Raw genomic sequence first — 22,067 nt, forward strand, 5'->3', positions numbered from 1 at the left:
CCCCGCCCCGTTCTGCAATCTGCAGCTGGGGGTTACTGGCAGGCGTTAACACAAGGCTACATTCACACTGTAGGTTACGTTCATGCTTCCACCAACTGATGTAGTTAATAGGTTTCAAAATGAGGAGGCATACACCATCGGTAACTATATGTAGAAATCGTCTTATCAACACAGATATATTTTACCGTTATCATGAGAAGCTCATTTGCAACGCAGCTTCCCACCACTTGGTGGCAATAATGTCTCAGTTTGTTGTGTATATATATATATATATATATGTGTGTGTGTGTGTGTGTGTGTGTGTGTATGTATAGGTGTGTGTGTGTGTCTATACAGTTTATTTAATTTGAACCTTTAATTAATTTTTATCACTGCATCATTTTATTGATCAGCTTTCCATCCTTTTCAAGGCCCTGTATTTATTACATTTATTTTTTGTCTATTTGGTTTTAAGATCGATTCTGTGTTTATAAGTCTGACTTGAGCTTTTAAATTTGTTTTTGTAGGATGATCATCCTGTTGGGTATCTTGCTGTATGTGTATTTTCACATATATGTGATATGTGATGATCTCATTGTATCATGTCATATTTTTTTTTCCTCATGTCATTTCTTACAAGGTTCTAGCTGTTAAACAACAAGTGAATTTGGTTTATTTGCTGAATACAAATTAAACCACAAGTGAGAGCAACTATACTAAAACAGCGTTAAGATTTAAATGGACCCAGTTCATTTTGTACTGGGAAAGTTGGGCCCGAGCATTGAAAAGGTTAAGAACCCCTGGTTTAGACAAGGTGATTAGTCCTACAGAGGAATTGAATGTAGACACTATTAAATAAATAATAATGCAGTATTTTTCTTTATGAAGATTTAAATTAATTAGCAAACTAAAAATGTTTAAATACTTTGTTGTGTGTGTTGATGTCAGTGGCATTATAATCTAGTAAAATACCATTGTGCTTTAAATAATTAGTAGTTCATATGAACTGAACTGTGAGGGCATTTAGAGATCATTTGTTTAACATTTTAAATGCACTTTTAAAATATGTCATTTCAGTGCAAAAACATGATGAAGGGCCAAACATGGGCTCCTCCGTGTTGCTGCTGGAATTTCAGGTGTAAAACAATATGTGCACTTATAACATACTTTATACTATATTTTAAAATTTGCACACAAAACATATTGTCTTCCCAAGCTGAGGTTCGCAGAGGCTTCCACATTACCTTCGAGCGGCCCTGCAACGCTGGACGCGCGTCTAGCTCCACCCCTGATGCAGGAGATTTCATGATGGGATGAGCAGGTTGTTCAAGAGGAAGCAGAAACAAGAGAGCATGAACAATGAACAGGGAGCTCATTGTAGATCCCGTAGATTTGATTTAATTTTTTTTTTCCTTCATTATCAGTGACACAATGCCATTAAAAGAAATGTTCAGTTTGAGAGGAAGCTGAGGAGTCTGACTGTGTGTGAGGAGGTGTCTGGTTTTTATTTCATAGATGAATGTTGATATTTAATGGCTGATCTGAATGCAGAATTTAGTTTAACCTGATTCTGACAAATAACTGGTTTGTTTACTGCAGAAACAAAAAAAAAAAACATCCCTCACGTTATTTAATGTTAAACTCCCCATCCCAACATATTTTAGCCACCATCTATGACCGTCACACTCCTGAAGCGGAAAACTGAGTGGAGGGATAAATCCAGGTAAGAACCTTCACATCAGACACTGAACAGAAAAGCCAGAAATGTCACTGGGACCACTGGGAGTGTTTTACAGAGGAAAAATGCAGATATAAAAATAGAGATTAACATCTTATGGATTTTATTTAATCTCTCCTTGAATTAGGAATTAGCAAAGTAGTCTTAGGAATTAATGAAGTCGACCTATGAATTATTAAGGTAGTCCTAGGAATGATTAAAGCAGCACTAGGAATGAGTAACCTAGTCCTAGGGATGATGAAAGTGGTCCTAGGAGTGAGTAAATCAAGCCTAGTATTACTAAAGTAGTCCTGGGAATCAGTCCTATAAATTTGTAAAGTAGTCTTAGGAATGAGTACAGTAGCCCTAGGAACTCATAAAGTGGTCCTAAGAATCAGTAAAATAGTCCTAGGAATGAGTGAAGCAGTCCTAGGAATCAGTAAAGTAATGTCTGGTGAGTCAGTGAAAAAGTAGAAGCAAACAAAGTGAACTTGGGCTGTTTTTCGGGGCTCTGTAATGAAGAGTTTAACGTGGATTTTTGTTAAAAATCACACCCAGAGATCAGCATATTCCACCATTTATTTCACAACAACAACACACCGTCCACCTCCACCACTGTTGGAGCTTGGACTCCTGGGTACAGATGATGCTGTGAGGCGTTCACTTGCACTGGGACGTTCGGACTCTGGTGTGGAGTCTGAAGTGGGTGTTGAGGTGTGCCGACTGGTTGAAGCATTTCCCGCAGACATGGCAGCGGAAGGGTTTCTCTCCTGTGTGGATGCGGTGGTGCCGCTTCAGCATGCTGACGGTGGTGAAGCTCTTCCTGCACACGGCGCAGCTGTACGGTTTCTCTTTGGTGTGCCAGCGCATGTGGACCTCCAGCTGGCAGGCGAAGCTGAAGCCCTTGCCGCATTCTTTACAGCTGTGCCACCTCTGGATGCTTTGGGGTTGGTGAGAGGAGCGAGACAGAGATAGTTTCTGGGATCTGATATTTTTCATCTGAATGTGTGTGCTTTGTTTTCCATTTGAGCGAAGTAGATCCGTTTTCTGAGGCCTGTGACTCTTTGCAGGGACACGGGAGTCACTCTGCACAGCTCTGGAGTCTGAACGAACTACCACAGGAGACGGTAAGCTGAGAGCTGGCTGTTCATTCTCTGTTTTTATCTCTGTGGATGTCGGTGCTGGTGAGGACACGCTGTGGCGATGTAGCCTCTGCTGGTCAACATGACTGCAGTTTCCCTCCTCAGAGTCTCTGGCTTCCTGTAAACCTTTAGTTTGAGCGGTTCTCAGATCGGGCTCCTCTTTAACTTGCGACGGCTCCAGTCTGCTTCTCCATTCAGATTCACAGAGCTGAGCGTCTTCTGGAGGCTGCACAGAGGGAGGTTCTGAAAGATCAAACACATCACATCATCCTAGGACCCAAATATCAGCAAGTCTTTCTCTATGGATGCCTGAGACTGACGCTCATTCTTCTGCAACTATGTGGGGATCAGTGAGGTCTGTTCAGGTCTAAAGATGTCACCATTACTTGATTTCACAATTAATCATGGTATTAAATTAATTTTAAAGATCCTTCAATATTGTCACTTTTCATTAAGGAATATGTCGGAATCATATCAGCAGATCAAAAAGGAAAAGTTAAGTAACATCCATGTGTTACAGCTCGTGCTGCTTTGTTTTCTGCAAAATCCAGCCCACCAGAGTCCAGTCTGATGATTTTGGTAAATATGAAAATAACACAGAAGATATTAACTGTAATATTTTAATAAAAGTAACTGTATTTCTTAGTTTGTCTACATGAGGTTTTATTTTTATGTTTAAATGTAAAACATTTCCATGAAAGGAAGATAACGTTCTGTTTCATATCTTTTTTACTTAATAGATCTGACTTCAGTTTGTATTATGAGGTGAGTCAGTTCAGGTGGTCAGGATGACTACACACACACACACACACACACACACACACACACACACACACACACACACACACACACACACACACACACACACACACACGTGAATATGTACATGTATGTACATTTAAAATAACTTATTGATCATAAAGGGCCGGTTGCTCAAATGTAATCCGATCAGATTTCAGTTATCAGATTGGATCAAATCTTGAAAATGGGTTATTCAAAAGGGAAATCCGGATTCCGAAATTGTCTTGGATCATGTGATCCAATCCTGGTTGTTATCCGGATAAAACCCTCAGTTTGGGTTGCTCAAAACTTTTGAGAAGCATCCAGACTTTTGAGAAGCATCCGGATTGATCCCAAAAAAACAGGATTATCCTGATCCCATCAGAGGGAAGGATTACAAGGCGGATTTCAGGATTAAAATTCGGTAAAACCTCAAATTTGATCGAACAATAGTATATTTTCAGTCAGTGCATATGCTAATATTTTTATGTTGCAGCTGACTTGTTTAACTGTTACAGGGATAAAGTAGATAAAGTAGATAAAGTAGGTACAGGCTACCTATAAAACCTTTCAGCATAGTACAGCAACAATAAAACATAACATTAACTCATGCCCACGAAATAAACCCCAAAGCAAATGTCAACAACAAAAACAAAAATAATAATTCATGTTCCTGTCATTCATCGCTGCATAAGAACCTGTCATGAATAATTTCTAACAATTGCATCCCTTGCTACACGCCCAGTCAGTCCCGCATTCTGACAGAAAACCAGAAGTTGGTCCGGTTCCTCACCATGGGGCTCCGGTGCATCATTAACATTGTCATGGAGAGGGATGCATTGCACCTTCTTTAAGATGTTTCCAGAATATCCACAATGTAGTTATTAACGGATTAGTTTTATATTTGTTGTGGCTCCAATGAGAAGTCATAAAATTATACATAGAAGTGGATGTTTATAGTTTCTGTGTGTTGTCTCAAAATGGAAAACACTTAAAGTAACCCCATACCGGTTCTTCTACCTGTTTGTTCTCCACAAAGCCGGAAGTCCACATTGTTTTAAATGCTGGAAATCCGGATTTGGTGATCCTGAAAAATGGGATTCTGGATCAGGGTGATCCAATCCTAACTTGCTTTTAAATCAAGTGGGATAAAAGTAAGCTGGATTACATGAGCCACCGTCCCAGAAAATGGATTCCCAAATCCGGATAGCTTTTATCCGGATTAAGTTTTTTGAACAACTTGCCCAAAAATGTTACTCTGATCATAATGTGAATTACTGGATTTGTCAGTTCCTACCTGGGATTAAATGTTCGGTAGTTTTATAAAACAGTGCTATTGTGCTCTGGAAGTTGTAATGCACAAGTCAATGTGTAAATATGTAAAAATAAATAAATAAAAAGATAATTAAATAGATAAATAAAATGTATACTACAAAATCTAAAATATTTTTTATCTATAAAGTTGATAAAAAAAAATCTTTTTAAAAAAAAATCTAGTTTATCAATTTTATAAATCAAATTTTATAAATCATAGACAAAAATAACTGTGTTAACTACAGACCAATTTCTATAATAAATGTGGAATACAAAATTTATCCAAAATAACTGATAAAAGACTAAACTCCCTTGTATCAGAAAGAGTAGAGGAAGACCAAACAGGATTTATCAGAGGACGTCAGACACATGAGGACATTATGTCATAGCTCAAGCAACAAAAGACAAAATGAGCCATCAGTAAGAACCCGAAAGAACCGATGCTGAAAAAGCTTTCCGTTATGTCCGTTGGGAATTTTTAATACAAAGTATTGGAGCGATTTAGTTTTAAGAATAAATCAGTCCAGTGCATAAAGACACTCTATCAAGAGCCAACTGCTAGAATAAAAATAAATGGTTTGACAGACAAAATTAGACTACAAAGATGAACAAGGCGTCTTTCACCTGCTCTATTTGCTCTCTTTATAGAGCCTCTCGCACTGAAAGCCAGACAGATGATGTCATAGCCTGCCTCTGACATCCACATAAATCACTGCCTGCACTGATGAAACTTTACAATCATAAGGACAGCTATCAATGTATAAAGTAAATATCAGTAAGACATAAATATTATCAATTATAGTGCATCAAAGGAAACATTGGAATTTGATTGAAAGCTTAGAAAATTTTAATATTTGGGGGTCACCATCACCAAAACACTGTCTAAACATAAGGTTAACTACAACAAGATAAATCCAGCGATACAGAAAGGCATTGAAGGTCCATACTAATGCTAGATTTTAGTTCAAGAATTGAAATATTTAGGATGAATGTGTTGTCCCTTACCCTTACACCAGTAGAGGTCCCCAATTCCAGTTTATGAGCTGGACCAGAATGATATTAAGGTTTGTTTGGGGAGGCAAAAGACCAAAAGTAAAAATGGAAACTCTCCAGCTGCCAAAAGATGAAAGCAGAATAGGACTCCCATAACTAAAAGACTACTTCTATGCAGCGTAATTATATTATAGACTCGTCTAAACCAGATTATACCGCGAAATGGAAGGAAATGGAAACAAAACGTGGAGATTACCCGATACGGAGTATTATAGGAGACGAAAAAACACCAAACAGATCCAATCACAACATTTACACAGAGACTGTGGTTTTTTAACAATTAAGAGATGAGATTCGGACAGACACCAATTAATATAAGTTACAACAAAATCATGTGAAAATTATCAGTGGAAATCAAATTTATTAACCCATGGAGGTCTGCATTTGGAGTCACACTCAAAATTAAAGTGTAGAAACACACTACAGGCTGATCCAGCTTTGATGTAATGTCTTTAAAACAAGTCAAAATGAGGCTCAGTAGTGTGTGTGGCCTCAACGTGCCTGTATGACCTCCCTACAACGCCTGGACATGCTCCTGATGAGGTGTCGAATGGTCTCCTGAGGGATCTCCTCCCAGACCTGGACTAAAGCATCCGCCAACTACTGGAGTCGGTGGTGCAACGTGGCGTTGGTGGATGGAGCGAGACATGATGTCCCAGATGTGCTCAGTTGGATTCAGGTCTGGGGAACGGGCGGGCCAGTCCATAGCATCAATGTCTTCGTCTTGCAGGAACTGCTGACACACTCCGGCCACATGAGGTCTAGCATTTTCTTGCATTAGGATCCCAGGACCAACTGCACCAGCATATGGTCTTACAAGGGGTCTGAGTAACTCATCTTGGTACCTTATGGCAGTCAGGCTACCTCTGGCGAGCACATGGAGGGCTGTGCAGCCCCCCAAAGAAATGCCACCCCACACCATTACTGACCCACTGCCAAACCGGTCATGCTGGAGGATGTTGCAGGCAGCAGAAGGTTCTCCACCGCGTCTCCAGACTCTGTCACATCTGTCACATGTGCTCAGTGTGAACCTGCTTTCATCTGTGAAGAGCACAAGGCACCAGTGGCATCTTGGTGTTCTCTGGCAAATGCCAAACGTCCTGCACAGTGTTGGGCTGTAAGCACAACCCCCACCTGTGGACGTCGGGCCCTCATACCACCCTCATGGAGTCTGTTTCTGACCGTTTGAGCAGACACATGCACATTTGTGGCCTACTGGAGGTAATTTTGCAGGGAGCTGGCAGTGCTCCTCCTGTTCCTCCTTGCACAAAGGCGGAGGTAGCGTCCTGCTGCTGGGTTGTTGCCCTCCTACAGCCTCCTCCACGTCTCCTGACGTACTGGCCTGTCTCCTGGTAGCGCCTCCATGCTCTGGACACTATGCTGACAGACACAGCAAACCTTCTTGCCACAGCTCGCATTGTTGTGCCGTCCTGGATGAGCTGCACTACCTGAGCCACTTGTGTGGGTTGTAGACTCCGTCTCATGCTACCACTAGAGTGAAAGCACCGCCAGCATCAAAAGTGACCAAAACAACAGCCAGAAAGCAGGAACTGAGAAGTGGTCACCATCTGCAGAACCCTCCTTTATTGGGGGTGTCTTGCTAATTGCCTATAATTTCCACCTGTTGTCTGTTCCATTTACACAACAGCATGTGAAATTCTCAATCAGTGTTGCTCCCTGAGTGGACAGTTTGATTTGAGAAGTGTGATTGACTTGGAGTTACATTGTGTTGTTTAAATGTTCCCTTTATTTTTTTTTTTGCAGTGTACATATACACACACACACACACACACACACACATATATTAATTAATTGTTGTCTGTCCAAATCTTATATCTCTTAATTATTACTAATTATTGAAGTCAGATCTATTATGTCTACTTTTATTAACTTAATTTGATCACAGTTTGGTTTTTGTTGCTGCTGTTTTGTTTTTGTACATAGATATTTAATTCGTCAACAACCTGGAGTTTTCTTCCATTCACCATCACAGCAAGATCTCTCTCTCTCTATCCATCCATCCATCCATCCATCCATCCGTGGTAAAAATGAACGCAGACCGTTTCAAACAGCTGGATCAGAGCTGCAGTCTGACCCAGAACCAGAACGGACGGAGACCTTCACCTCCTTTTGTCACACCTGTCATGTTTAGACTGAGACGTGAAGATGGCGCGTGTGATTGTCACCTGACGGCAGCAGGAGCCGCTGGACGGCGACGTTTAGGAGCCGCTTGAGTCGCTCGTTCTCCTCCTTGGAGCGGAGGATCTCGCTCTGGTACTCCGCCACCGTTTCCCTGACGGCGCGGAAGATGTCCTCCGCGGCCGCCGTCAGCCTGTCGTTTAGAAACACGTTGAGCAGCTCCAGTTTGGTCATGATGTCCACAGCTGTCTTGAGAGGTCCTGATGTTTACATCCACCACACCGGAAGTAGAAGCGGACCGGTTTATCGTGATGGTGGTAGCGCCCCCTGATGGTCAGGAGGTCTTCTACACATGCTGTCTCTTAACCTGGCGGACCAGGAACCATACCAGGACAGGAAATAAAAACTTTTATTCATGTTTTTATAATTCTGTGTTTTTCAATATGATCATGGGAATTTATTTGTTTGTATTGTTGTTTGTATTGTTCATTCATTCAACCCTACTGAAAATTTTTGGACTATTCTTAGGCAAAGTCTGTGCCAGAAAACCAACCAATTTAAATAAACTGTACCAACTGTGCCTAAAAGATTGGTCAAATATACAGCTGCTGAAGGCTTCTTGTTGGTTACAAAACGTGTCTGGTGGAGGTAAACTTGCTGAGGAAACATGAATTTTTTTATATATATTATGTATTTACATATTTCATTTTACACACATACACTTGCATTACAATTTCCAGATCACAATGGATCTTTAAAATGTTTTCAAGCTGTAGTAGTTCATTTTAGTCTACATACCTGTATATTTTCACACATGTAGCAATCCTAACCTCCCGAAATAACTCACCTCATTATACAAACTGAAGTCAGATCTTAGGTCAGAACGATAGAAAACAAGTTATCCTGCTTTGGAAAAGTTTTACATTTAAACATAAAAAAACACACGTGGACAAATCAGGAATTTCATTTACTTTTATTAAAATACTACAGTTAATATCTGCTGTTATTTTCATATTTAACAAATTCATTGGCAAATGACTGAACGCTCATTTCATTAGACATGATTATCAGTTTTATCAGTGACAAACACCATGAACACACTGGTTATTAAAAACATTTTATTTACATGGTAATTTGTACAAGAGAACAGAAATCTTGTGAAAAAGAGTTTAGACTGAGCAAACACACACTGAGACCAGCGAAGAAGTCATTTTTTTTTTTTACCAGAACACACTGATAAACACAAAGAGAAAAGATCCAGTGCAGACAGCATCTGTGAGATGTTTCAGTCTGAGGAAAACAAAGCAACATCAGAAACAGTCCCTGAGGAGTTCAGTAAGGTTTGCAGCGTCGACACACTCAGCCAGATTAGCTGGTTTGTTCAAATCAAGACACGGCAAGAACAGCACATTTAAACCAAACTTTATAAATATCTGCCGTACAGAGTCGAGCAGGTGTCTCCTCAGGTGCCGAGTTTTCTGCCGTGTTCAGGGGAACCTTTAGGTTGGGATCAGATTAACATGACGGGGAAGCAGCGGAGGAGGGACATCCACTCATACAGGGAAAAAGTTAAGGGCAGGTTTACTGGAAGTGCAGCAGAATTCATTATTTTTACACTTGTCCCTTTGCATACACAGTATACAGATACTACATCCACCAGCTTCATCTGTCATCTGAAAACACACTTTTTATTTAGCTCAACTTTTCAGGACCTGATAAATTGGACAACTATCTAAAAGAAAAAAAAAAAAGGAATAAAAAGATCTAAAAAAAAATCTTCCTAGGCAACAGGAAGTGAAAGAAGATTACACGAGAAGAGCTCTAAGACATAATAAAACATAACTTAATGTTTAAAATGAGTTCAAAGTTTCAGAACAACAGATCTGTGTAGTTGCTGCTGGGAGGAAATACAAAGTTATCAGACACAGGACCAAGCTTCTGATTGGAGCCCTCAGCTGTCAATCATTTCTGACAGTTCCTGCAGCAGGTCGTCCTCTCCGATGCCTGGATCCACATCTTCCTCCAAGTGATCATCTGTGAACTGGTTGATGAGTTCCTCAAAGTCGTCCACGGCGGAGGTGGAGGCAGCAGCTTCGGTGCTGGAGGCGGCTGAGGACCGGGACGCTGCCGTGCTCAGTCTCCGTGATCTGGACTGAGTAGAACTTTTCAGGACGGGGCTGAAGGGGACAGAGAAGTCACATTAAGACGATATTTCTTCTGAGAGCAGATGAAGAGTAATGGACAGATGTGACAAAGGTCAGGTGGAAAATTCTTCCAGGATGCATGAATGTCAGAGTTTGAGATGATTTTGTAGAGGTTATTCTGACTGCTCATAATTTCACAACTGGAAAGGTTTTTCCTGCAAGAACACTGAAACCCATCATGCTGCCTTTGTGCAGCATCTGAATGGCGACCCTCACATTTTAGTCCTGAAGAATTATTTCTGAGGGATCCTGCTATAACGATTTCCTCTGATTACAAATTCAGAATCATAACTTTATCCTAGCTTATCAGCAGAAATTATTATAGCTCTCCTCACACCTGACAGAAGAATAATTTGCTTTAAAAAGACTCTGCATATGGTTGTGTACCTTTGTGGGACTGCACAGGCCTCTCTGACAGAAGCAATGCTGACGGCTGGTTTGGCTTCTTGGCCTGGACTCTGCTTGAAGACTGGGACAGTCTGAAGCTCCTCTCTTGGTGGGCTTGAGCTTGAGCCAGAGTCCAGCAGGGTGGAGGGACTACGAGGCACAGCAGAGGTCAGCTGAGCCTCTGCATTCAAGGATGAGACAACCTGAGGAGTAAAGAGAAGCGGAGGTCATTCTCAGCTTAAACTGATCAGATTCACGTCATACACGTTTACATGTTTATCTTTAAATAATAATGGTATGCAAACTCAAGTCATTTACTGTAAGAACATCAGAAATAAGGACAACAATAAACAATTTAACTCTTAAATTGGCGTGAGTCGGTCACCTGTCTGTTTTTGTGTGTGGACTCCTGCAGTGACTCCTCCTGAACTGTGGAGGCGCTGTTCAGAGGTTTAACAGCAGCCACAGCAGATCGCTCTGCTCCCCTCTTCTTCTGACCCGGCCTCACCTGCACCGCAGGTTTCACGATGGATGGCCTCACATTCAGCTTGGGCCTCACTGAAAAAAAAAGTTTAAATTTTCTCTACATCTATGAACACAATCAAGTTGTCGTTACCATGGATTTGAACCAGATTAGGACCAGATCTGGAGCCAATTCAGACTCAACCCGGACCAGATTTGGAACCTGATACAAAACTTTTTTGGACTGGATTTGGACCAGATTAGGGCCTGATTCAAACCAGATGTAAACCAGATTTGGTTCTGCGGTACCTTTAGAGTCTGCAGCAGGTTCTGGAGGTTTCATCTGGTTGTTCTCAGCAGCCGGTTCGTCTCCATCATGAGATCCAGGAGCTTGTCTGGTTGGTTTGACTGATGACTGTGCAGCAGAGATTCTTGTGTTTCTCACTGGGACTTCCCTAGAGCCGACCTCGGTCTGCTGCTCCATTGGGACTGAGGCCACTGTTGCCATGGCAACAGCTGCTGTGTCCAGAGTATTATTCGCAAGGGGAGCAGATTTGGATGTGAAGGCAACAAGTTTATGATCCGGGACTTTGGAAGATGCTGCAGGAAAAGAATTTATTGGTGCAAGTCTGATTTTAGGAGGAAGCTTCCTCTTCAGGTGGGAGGTCTGCTTCTCAGAGGTTTCTGCCTCAGCTGAGCTCTTAGCCTGCTCCTCCATTTCCTGTTTTCGAAGGCGTTTCTCCTGCATGATCTCCTCAAAGGTCTTGACCTTGACGTTGTTACTGATCTGGAGATAGAAAAGTTGCCATCAGCTACTGTCTGATCACAGTGAGACAGTAATACCACACAGAAGATGCAGAACATACCTCAGGTGCAGTAGTAGGAGTTTTCAGGAGCTTTTCTTTAACCTCATCAGTCTGCTCTGCTGCGGCGCTGCCTGCTGTAACAAACAAGAAGATTGAGAAGATTCAAACTTCAGTGTGAAAGTTGTTTATAACGTTGACCTAACAAGCCTGCCGCACACAGGCCTGAATGGTGAAAAGAGTGAATCTGTGTCTTACTTTGGGCCGGTGGCTTCTTGAGGCGCAGCAGCCGAGGTTTCTTGGCCCCGTTCTCATCTGAGTCAGAGCTCTTCTTGCTCTCAGCATCCATGGGCTGCTGAGCTTCTACCCTTGCTGCCTTCTCCCTGCGAATCTCTTCCAGGGTCTTTACTCTAACTTTCCCTTTATCTGTATCCTCAGGACTGGACCGGGCCATGTCCAGCTCCCCTTGACTTTTGCTTGAGGTTTTCTCCACCGTGAGTTTTGTCCTCTTTGGGCTGTGTTTCTGCTCCCGCTCTTCCTCTTCCCTCTTCTTCTTAGCTTGAAGGATTTCTGAGGTTTTGACGTGGCTGATGGAGGCGTGTTTCACAGTGACGGCTCGTTTGACCCCTTTGGGAGCTTTAGTTGTGTTGGTTTTAGTGACTTCTGGACTAACTTCAAAAGGAGCATCTTTCTGGCTCTGAGACTTTGCCGCCTTCTCTTGTCTGATCTCCTCTAAAGTTTTGATGCGTATCTGCTCAGGCGCTTGCACAGACACGCCGTTGTTCTCAGCTGTAAAACATGAACAAATCACACTTTCATCGATCTGTCATCCATGAACTGAGTCAGGATTATCTCAGGCTATTTTCAGACTTCTTACCAGGAGAAGTGGGTCCAACAGGAGCAGAGAGCAATCCAAGTCTTTCCTTTACAGGTTTTAGTGCTGAAGAAGCAGAAAAAATAAGTTTAGAATTCTGGACCAAACATAACAACTCTCATCAGCCTGATTTTATTAAGCTGCAGTTTGTGGATTCCTGTGTCCTTCTGATGAAAACTCACTTTTATGAGGGGGTGCTGATGGTTGTTCTTCATCCACGACTCTGCCCAGACGTTGAGCCAGACTCCTCTTCAGACGGACACCTTCCCCACACTTCAACTCTGCAGAAACAACAGACTATGAGCTTCTCATCTCATCAGATTGAGGATCTACAGCCGGAGCGTGAACTTACCAGAGTCAGCAATCTTTCTTCCGAGCCTTTCCACCACACTGACTCGTGGTGTACCAGCTTCTTCAGGAACAGGTGGACCTATGACACAAAGCAGTTAGTGTCATCAACATGAGGCAGAGGGGCACATCACTATCATCACTGAGCAGGATGAAGAGTGAAGTCAATGCTGCTGTTAAGCACAACAAGTCTGAAACCAACAAGGACTGTGTCAGCTTACCTTAGGAGCCATTTTACATAAATAACCTCTGTTTATTTTTATGAGGATGATTTCCAGATACATGCGCTCTTAAAAGTTCAGCGAGAAGATCCAGAAATCCAGAAACATGTGATCACAAACTGATCAATCACAAGGAAGTGCTTCCACATAACCACGATGCAAGCAGGGATGCACATCAGGTCTGGTAGAAGTACGCGTCAAGCCTCCGCAGAAAACATCTGTACCAAGTTGGACTTGTTGGAAACGGGGTTTAAGGAGGGTTGGCCTTAAACTTTATGAGTATTAATGAAAAGAAGCCTGAGATCATTTTGTTTAAACCGAGTGGCCCCTCTACTTCTCTCCCTGTAGGACTGGACTCATTGTCACTGGTTGTTCAGCCATAGTTTTAAGCCTGGACAGACAGGTAAACAATGTAGTTAAGTCCAGCTTCTTTCAGCTGAGGCAGCAAGCAAAAATAAACCGGGTTTTAGTAAAGGAGGACTTTGAGAGACTCATTTATCTTTTATAATAAAAAGGTTGGACGCCTGCAGGGATCAAGTCCTGGTCCTCAAGGGCCACAATCCTGCTGCAACACACCTGACTCAAATTAATGGGTCATTGACAGACTTGCGCGGAGCTTGACAACAAAATGTTGGATCCATTTCATTTGACTCGTGTGTTACAGCAGGGAAACATTTAAACCTGTAGGACAGAGGCCCTCGTGGGCCAGGACTGGGAATCCCTGGAGAACTGCAATGCTGTGTATGTTAGGGTAGGGCAAGTCTCTCTACAGCCTCTAGACTGTTCAAAATGCAGCTGCTTGCTTGCTGATGGGAATCAGTAAATCAAAGCACATCTCACCTGTTCTGGCCTCATTTCACTGGTTTCCGTTTTAAGGTTTCTTAGTGGTTCCTAAGAAGGGGCTGAAACTTACGGAGGATCAGGTTTTTCTGCAGAACCAGCTTCCTTCAGACATTTAGCAGACCTCCACCTCGTCCGTTTTTACATCCTTTCATTAAACCCACTTTTAACACTGACTGCAATCATGATTTTATGTCTTTTGAGGTTTAATATTGTTTTTGGTCAAGATGAATAAAGTATTACCTGGATTATCCCCCAGCCCCCATGCAGTTGGGGGTGAAGGATGTTTCTGGTTACTGTATGAATATGGAAAAGTTTCTTTTGATCACCTCCTGACTCCAAGAACGTAGGGCGGAAAAATGACTGGATGTTTTCCTTTTCTCCGCTGGTGGGGGTTTCGGCGCTCTGGATGGGGTAACCTGCCCTCTTCATGCTGGCCTTCAGGGCCTTCCTGAGCCGGATCTCCTCCAAGGTACTCACTCCAAAATTCAGTGAATCACCTTTAAAAAGACAGTATTTTTACATGAAGGAAACTTGAGATGTGGGAGGTCGCCGCTTCAGTTTGTCTGTCGGTGCAGCCTCACCTGATCTGGGTAACTTTCTTGGGGACGGACCACCTTTTCCATCCTCTCCCTCCTCTGAGAACTGGTCTGAAAACAGACAAACATGGGAGCTAAGAAAAAAAGGTAGCGTCTCACCCTAAAATGATGTCTCTTTGAGATTAAATTCAGCTCACCATCTTCATCCTCATCATCGTCTGCTGGATTAATGACAACGGGTGGGTGGGTGGGGCTTGGTACGGGCTCCTGAGAATCTGTTTTGATGATGCCTCTGAGCTGAGGATTGGCTGTGGTGGGCATAGTCGCAGCAGGTGCAGGAGCTGGTTCTTCATGTTGCTGCTCCTCAGTCTGACCTGCTGAGATTACAGATGTTTTCACCATCATCATCAGTCTTGTTTTAGAACTGAACAAAATCTTAGTCACGCATGTTGAAACAGTCCACTTACTTTTATTGCGGGGGACAAAGATGCCGTCTATGCAGCGGGGCTTCTCATGGAAGAAAGCACAGTGTGGCTTCTGGCAGCCGGCTGGCTGCCTCTCCCAGTAACAAGGGATCTCCTTTCGGTTCTTCTGTTTGGATTAATGACATTAACATGAAACGATGAGTTTGATGGGTGGTTTTGATCTAGTAAAGCCAAAGTCATGACAAAAATTGATGCCACACTTTTTCATGTTTGGTGAACGGAAGAAATGGGAAAAAAAACTGTGTGTGTGTGTGTGTGTGTATTGGTGGAAAAATGCAACACATCAGCCAATCAAAAAAATGATATGATCATTTGGTTGCTCAGGGAAAAAAAGGGCGGGGGTGGGGGGGTCGTGAGAGAAACAGGAACTAAATCCTCTAAAGGCAGATTGAGGTGCTGCCTCCTGGTGGACAAGCGGACAACACAACCTGGACATGTCCAACTTCTCTGTCTTCTATTGCAAAGGCCCCCAACCATGGTCCGTAAGGCCCACTATCCTGCAGGTTTTAGATGTCTCCCTGCTGCAACACACCTGATTCAAATTAATGACCCGTTAGCAGACTTGTGCAGAGCTTGTCAGAAAGCCATTAATTTCAATCAGGTGTGTTGCAGCAGGGAGACATCTAGGACCTGCAGAATAGTGGGTCTTGCAGACCATGGTGGGGACCTCTGTTCTAGTAGACAAGGACTGGTTTTTGGAAGTAAAATGTGTCATCTCATTAAAACAGTATCAGAGATAATCTGTATTTTAGCAGACGACTGCTTTGCACCACATTATTTAAGCTTTGACTGTGTTTTAATGCGCGTTTTTAGTTTGGCTGTTAATGGTTGCCGTCTTTTAAAAGAGATATTAAAGCTCAACAAGTCGGTTAAATAAAATAATTTTTAAAACTTTCTTTTTCTCACCGTAATTTCCATGTGGCGGAACTTGCAGACCGTACGGAAGCAGCGTCCTTCCTCCCACAGGTTACAGACGGTCTCGCTGCCCCTGGCTGCCTCACAGTGCCTGAACGGACAGCTGTCCCCCTGCAGGTTAAACAGTAAGCTCAGTAAGCTAACACTCTTCATTCTGTTCACTGTTAAAAGGAATCTGCTGAGAGTGTACATGGGAGGTCTGTGCCAATGGCTTACTTTGGTGCAGGTAGAGTAGTAATAGAAGTAGCAGTCATCTCCATGGTTGGTCATACTACTGCTGGCACGTGGTGTAAATGGTGGTGACGACCCAGCAACTGGTTCTCTTCAGACCCAACAGGACTCTCCCTGAAGATACGCATCAGAATAAGAGGTCCTCTCTTTAACTTTTTTAACGATTCTGCATATTTACACCATACATCAGTCCTTTAGACATATTGCTAATGTTTAATGTTTCATTTATTTCTTTAACAATGTTCCACCATTACCTGAGATGGCTGAGAAGTGGACTCCCCCTTGAGTGCACTGCTGGTACGGTGTCTCCACAGAAGTATGGAGTCCTGAAGGAACACTTGATCCATGAGATAAGAGGAAAAGTGGGATGGGTCGCCCAGAGAAACTTCTCTTCCTATGACTCTCAGAGAAATCTTTATCTCCGTCAGACTGCTAAATAGTACTGATAGACGATGTAACAGAGTCCTTTGGATTTTTTTTCTTTGCTATCATTCACTGGGGTGACTAATGAAATAAAGAGGGGGACATAGACAGCCAGACAATTTTTTTTTTTTTTAATTAACCGATGAGGCAAAAAGTGGTAAAAGGTGGGCTGATGGTTGGAAAAAATCTTCAACTTCTTCTTGAAGGCGGTGGTGTTTTACACCCTTGGTGGTGGAAAAAGATGGACTGGATACTCAGGCTTCTATGGGGTTTTCAGCTGTTTAACAGTGCTGAAGAAGAACAAAAATCTTCTGCTTTCTCAAAAACTATCCATATCCAGGGATCCCCAAAGAGTGCCAACAGAGTTGTTTTAAACCTATAAATCAATTAAAAAAAAAACACTCCCCACAAACTGAAAGAAGGTTAATGAGACAGCGAGACAGCAAACACAGCGAAGACATTTCAACACACACAAATATCCTCCCAGTTCTGACTCTACTGGTGTTTGATGCACAACAGATCCTGGAGCTCTGCTGAGGGAAATCAACCCATATTTATACATATTTCATGTTAATAATCGAGAACAAAAAACCACTAAATTTGAGGCTTCAGGGGGCCTGGTCTGTATGTACACAGAGGCCTTCAGCCCGGTGTGATGATCAGCCTGAACAAATTCTGTGGTGATCATTATAACGAACTGTTTGCAACACTTCTGCGAAAATGTCTGGTTCCTAATATCAATGTGGCGTCAGTCTGAAATTTATGATGGATATAAAAATCAGTTCCTTTCAGCCACGATCTTCGTCAAGAAGAACGAGTTTTCTGTTAATAACATCACCTTGCATTGAAGCATGTATGACCAAAACTTTTAAAAAGGCAGGTAATAAAATAACCACATACTTACTGTAGAAAAATTACGTTGTTCAAAGCTAGCTGGAACGAGCTATGAGCGCTTCCCCACAGCAATGGAATTAAAAACCATTAACCTACGTCGACGTGGATGTAAGGGTTAGGTTGGCTAACGAATGAAAATGTTAAAAACACATAATACGGTACACTGTTGATACCTGACACGAGCTACGGTCGCAGTTTGTGTTATTTTATCGCAGGCTACATAACAGAGGCCGCGACCTTTTTTCTCTGGATAATCGTTAAGATGGCTGTTTGGTTATTACCGTGATATTCACTTTCAGATTATAAAACTATCAGAAAACAGCTAAATATATGTTGTGAACTACGTAAATTGTGTTAATTACCAGTTTAAGATGTTTAAAGAGAATTTAAAAAGTTGTGTAATACAGGAGTCCGGGTCCCGGCTCGGTCAGTACAGCAGCTGCATTAGAACTAAAGCAAAATGGCGGCGAATGTGTAAAAATACGGAGGTGGGCCGCTCTGACGGTGCGTTTGAGCTCCAGTGGAAAGATCGTACATTTGTCAACTCCAATGTTAATAAAACTGTGAGCCGGATTTGTGCCATATCATTAAGTCAGAAGATAAATAATAAATAAATACACATGCATATTAAATAATTAACAATCAATATAGTTAATTCATGCTACTATGCACTGTAGTTTGCACTTTTTAATTTGACTTCAGTCTAAAAACACGATGATTTCACACGTTTTTATACGACGCAAAGCGTCGAATATTTCCCTGCTTTTCTGGCATGATGGCCAGTTTAGATTAGGTCCTGATCGAAAACATCTCCCTACAGAAGATAGATTATAAAACACAGTGTCTGATGCATGAAGCACTTGTTGCAAATATTTTATAAGCATTTTGATTCATTTACTTATTTAAGCATTCTTATTCATTTATTCATTTACATGTTATCCTTAGATTTTAGTAACATGCATTAGGCTCTGCTTTTAATTAATAGAACTACAGCTTAATTGTTATCATTGCTTTGCAGGTTACAGATAGTGCATTCACATAAACTCATATAGGGTTACTGAGTTCAATACTGAGAAAAGAGCTAAGAACTAGCGGCCTTGACAATGTTCTGGATGGCCAGTAGGGAGTAAATCGTAAATATTGTTGCTTCTCTTTGCTTATCTATTCACTCCTAGCAGAACGGAATTTCCCAGTAACTCAGAAATCATTAAAAGTACAGCCTTTTGTGTAAAACGGTGGGAACAGGTAGAAGGAGGTCAGCACAGAGAGGCAGACAGATAACAGGGCAGAGCATAGTATCTCTTTCCTTTCAGCTCTGACGTACCCCAAAAGGAGGACCTGGAGGAATCAAATTCCCGGAAGAAGGAAGGACCACCTTGCAAAATACACATTCACATGAAGGCTCACTACATGCACGCACATAGCCACAATGCATTGTATCAGTATAAATGAGGAGGATAATTTAGGTAGGCGGGTCTTTTTTGGCTGAACCGAAGGGTCCCGACACTTTGTGTATTAGTTGATCAGAAGCTAAGCTAACAGGCCTCCTTCTCGAGAAGATATGTATTGTTTTCTTATTACTGGCTTAACAAAGAATTGTCAATTCTACTCAAACTCTGGTGTTTTTGCCTTCTTTTAAAAATGTGGATTTTTGAACACTCTTCCTTCTGATGATTGATTTACAGGTGGTGAACAAATCTTTTAAAGCCAACAAAAAATATTTTAAAAACTTCAAGCACTAATCACATTTGTTTTTAGCCATACAAATCCTCTTAAGGTAGATTCTAAGAATAAAAATAAGAACAAGAATAAGAATAAGAAAGTAGATATTCTTCAAAACACAGTTTGTGATATTTTTTATCTTGTTTTTAGAGCAATTTAGCTACCTTTTTCATATTGTGGAGGGAATTATTTATTGCCATTTAGGCCTTAGTGAACAAGTCTCAAGCCAAACAAGTAGTTTTTCTGAGTTTTATTAAGCTGATCATTACAGATTGACTTTTCATGCTGTCAGTAGGTTTACACTCTAAGAATCTTCAATTGTCTCATCATTTATACCACAAAGAATGAAACATACAGACAGAAACATACAGACAAAAAAGTTATTAGTAGTCACATCACCAGCTCCTTGTTCTTCTGTCTGGTATACACTGACTGGTTCTTTACTATCCTGTGTAAGGATGAAATATCTCTGAAACAACTAAAGCAGTCATCTCTAAGTGCACTCCATGTGATCAGAAAGTATTATTGTGCATATCTAAGTAGAAACATATTGTTTGACTAGAAAATACAGTCAGCCTCAAACACATGTAGACCCTAAACTAGATCCTGTACAAAGCCCTCTATGGCCACAATCTATTTGGGACATGTGTAACTGCAGAGTACACCTCATGCATGTTGTTACTGATTATTAAACTTTTTCATTCAGTATTGTAGATTTTTACACAGTTAAACTAATAGCTGTTGTTCTTGGTGTGGACAGTCATTTTATGCAGCTTGTATTCTAACTATCCAAGTTTTCATGCTCCACAGAGTACTACAGAGTTTCTATGGTAACACTTATTAATGTCTCTACTTCTTTGAGTCCAAGATATAAATGAACTAAGCAGCTGTTTAGGGCCTCCACACCATCGGGGCCCTCCAAGTACACTTAAAATGTCAAAATATCTTAAACTTTGTTTTAAAAAGATGACAAATATATTAGTGAATAATTTCAATCAAAATAGTAATACACACAAAAGCTAAATGTTATAATGTTTTCATGATGTTTGCTTAGCAACTGACAAAAGTTTAATCAATTCCTATTGCAGATTACTGCCTTTGTTGTAAAACACAGTTTTTTGGGTCAGAGAACATAAGAATCTTTGAGGTTCACTCACATAAGAAGTTGGCTGCAGGTTAAAGAGTTTTAGTAGTGAGAGATTGCATATTTTGCACACACTTCTATCTTATCTAGGCTTTAATCTTCAAACTGTAAAATAAAACCAGACAATTTTTCTGTCTTTAGTTTATTTCATTTATACTTCAAACAACACAACAAAACAAATAAAAGATAATTCAAATACAAGAACAAAAAGAAGTAACGTCTAATATAAACTGCTCCTTTTTACTTAACAACAAGCCTGTACAGAAGAAACTGCTAACAATAAGATGAAGAGGTCTGCACGTAAATGAGAGGTCAGGTCACTGTAGTGAGAATATGAAAGGATAAGCATTTATGTCACTGGAAAGATAAAGGAGAAGAGAGAAATATGTTTCTGAACAATACAGATTAACAGAAAGATTTCCTCATGAACATCATAATGAAAACATCCAGTGTAGAAAAAGTTCAAGGTTCTGGATGTAGTCAGACAAATGGCATGAAGTGAACAGAGTTCTGAAGAATATCTGACATCTGCAGAATATTTCAGTCCAGTCCGAGTGATGCTGTAAATAAAGATATAAACTTTTATCATTTTACCAAAATATAAAGTTTTCACATGTCAAAAACTATTTTTATATAATAATGAACAGGGTTTCTTTTTTAAAAGACCTTCTCTAAGATGTTTGCTTTGCCAGAAAATGTACAGTGAAATAGCCCTTTCTGTAAATATACAAGTGTCATTAATCCAACTGGGATGTAATTAATCAAACTGCCACAAGAGAGCAGTGTAAAATATTTCCACGCTTTACTCTGGTCCTGACACGCCAATGAATTATTTCTTCAGATGGGAAAAAGATCAAATAAAATATGAATATGAATTAGAAATTATCAAGGCTTTTAAGGACAAAGTCAAATTTATTTATATGGCATATTTACATTGGCCAACATTCTTCAAAGTTAAAACAAAGATTAACAGCTAACATCAAGGTAATAAAAGAATAATTTATATAAAAAAATAACAATAATTAAATAAAACAACAAATACAAGCAAAAGGAGACAAAGACTAAACAAAACCAAATTCTAAATTCAGATGTCCTCCATTTGAGTTGAAAGTCTAGGAGAAGATGAGACTTCAGCATTGACTTAAACATGTCACCAGCCTGAGTGTGTGTACAGGAAGGGTAAAGTGTTCCACAGATTTGGAGTAATCATTAAAAAAGCTTGATCCGCTCTGAGGTGTGGATGTTCAGAAGATACTGCATGCTAAATTAGACACAGCTAATCGGTTTAAAACTTTAACAATACAATTTTAAAAACAATTTAAAAACTGACAGGGACCCAAGGCTGCAGTTATGTGTTTATGCTTGTTGGTACCAGTTAAAAGTCAACCTGCAACATTGTGAACAATAAATAAACAATACAGACATGGCTGATCCAAACCAATATAAACCAG

General features: G+C 40.9%; 2 protein-coding genes across 6 annotated transcripts; both read right to left on the reverse strand.

Annotated features, from left to right (window-relative positions):
* Positions 1-2,257: 2,257 nt before the first annotated feature.
* Positions 2,258-8,427, reverse strand: LOC121635016 (zinc finger protein 583-like). Its single transcript, XM_041978026.1, has 2 exons — positions 8,172-8,427; positions 2,258-3,081 (listed from the first exon to the last, which is right to left on the reverse strand). The coding sequence occupies exons 1-2, from the start codon at positions 8,356-8,358 to the stop codon at positions 2,357-2,359; spliced, it is 912 nt and encodes a 303-aa protein (XP_041833960.1). The 5' UTR covers positions 8,359-8,427; the 3' UTR covers positions 2,258-2,356.
* A 655-nt stretch (positions 8,428-9,082) lies between these two features.
* Positions 9,083-18,200, reverse strand: zc3h11a (zinc finger CCCH-type containing 11A). Of its 5 annotated transcripts, none has more exons than XM_041980079.1 (17): positions 17,761-18,200; positions 16,688-16,759; positions 16,419-16,547; positions 16,194-16,313; positions 15,270-15,393; positions 15,000-15,179; positions 14,848-14,913; positions 14,593-14,763; positions 13,207-13,284; positions 13,037-13,135; positions 12,858-12,920; positions 12,239-12,769; positions 12,044-12,117; positions 11,487-11,964; positions 11,101-11,273; positions 10,716-10,918; positions 9,083-10,301 (listed from the first exon to the last, which is right to left on the reverse strand). In XM_041980079.1, exons 3-17 carry the CDS (start codon positions 16,470-16,472, stop codon positions 10,076-10,078), a joined length of 2,640 nt encoding a protein of 879 aa, XP_041836013.1. In that variant the 5' UTR covers positions 16,473-16,547; positions 16,688-16,759; positions 17,761-18,200; the 3' UTR covers positions 9,083-10,075. The 5 variants fall into 5 exon arrangements, with proteins under 5 accessions (XP_041836013.1, XP_041836014.1, XP_041836016.1 ...); XM_041980080.1 differs by having other exon boundaries at positions 18,113-18,175; XM_041980082.1 differs by having other exon boundaries at positions 15,000-15,176; positions 16,688-18,200.
* Between the last annotated feature and the right edge of the window lie 3,867 nt (positions 18,201-22,067).

This window comes from Melanotaenia boesemani, chromosome 3, assembly GCF_017639745.1.
Source record: "Melanotaenia boesemani isolate fMelBoe1 chromosome 3, fMelBoe1.pri, whole genome shotgun sequence".
Taxonomy (NCBI): Eukaryota; Metazoa; Chordata; class Actinopteri; order Atheriniformes; family Melanotaeniidae; genus Melanotaenia; species Melanotaenia boesemani.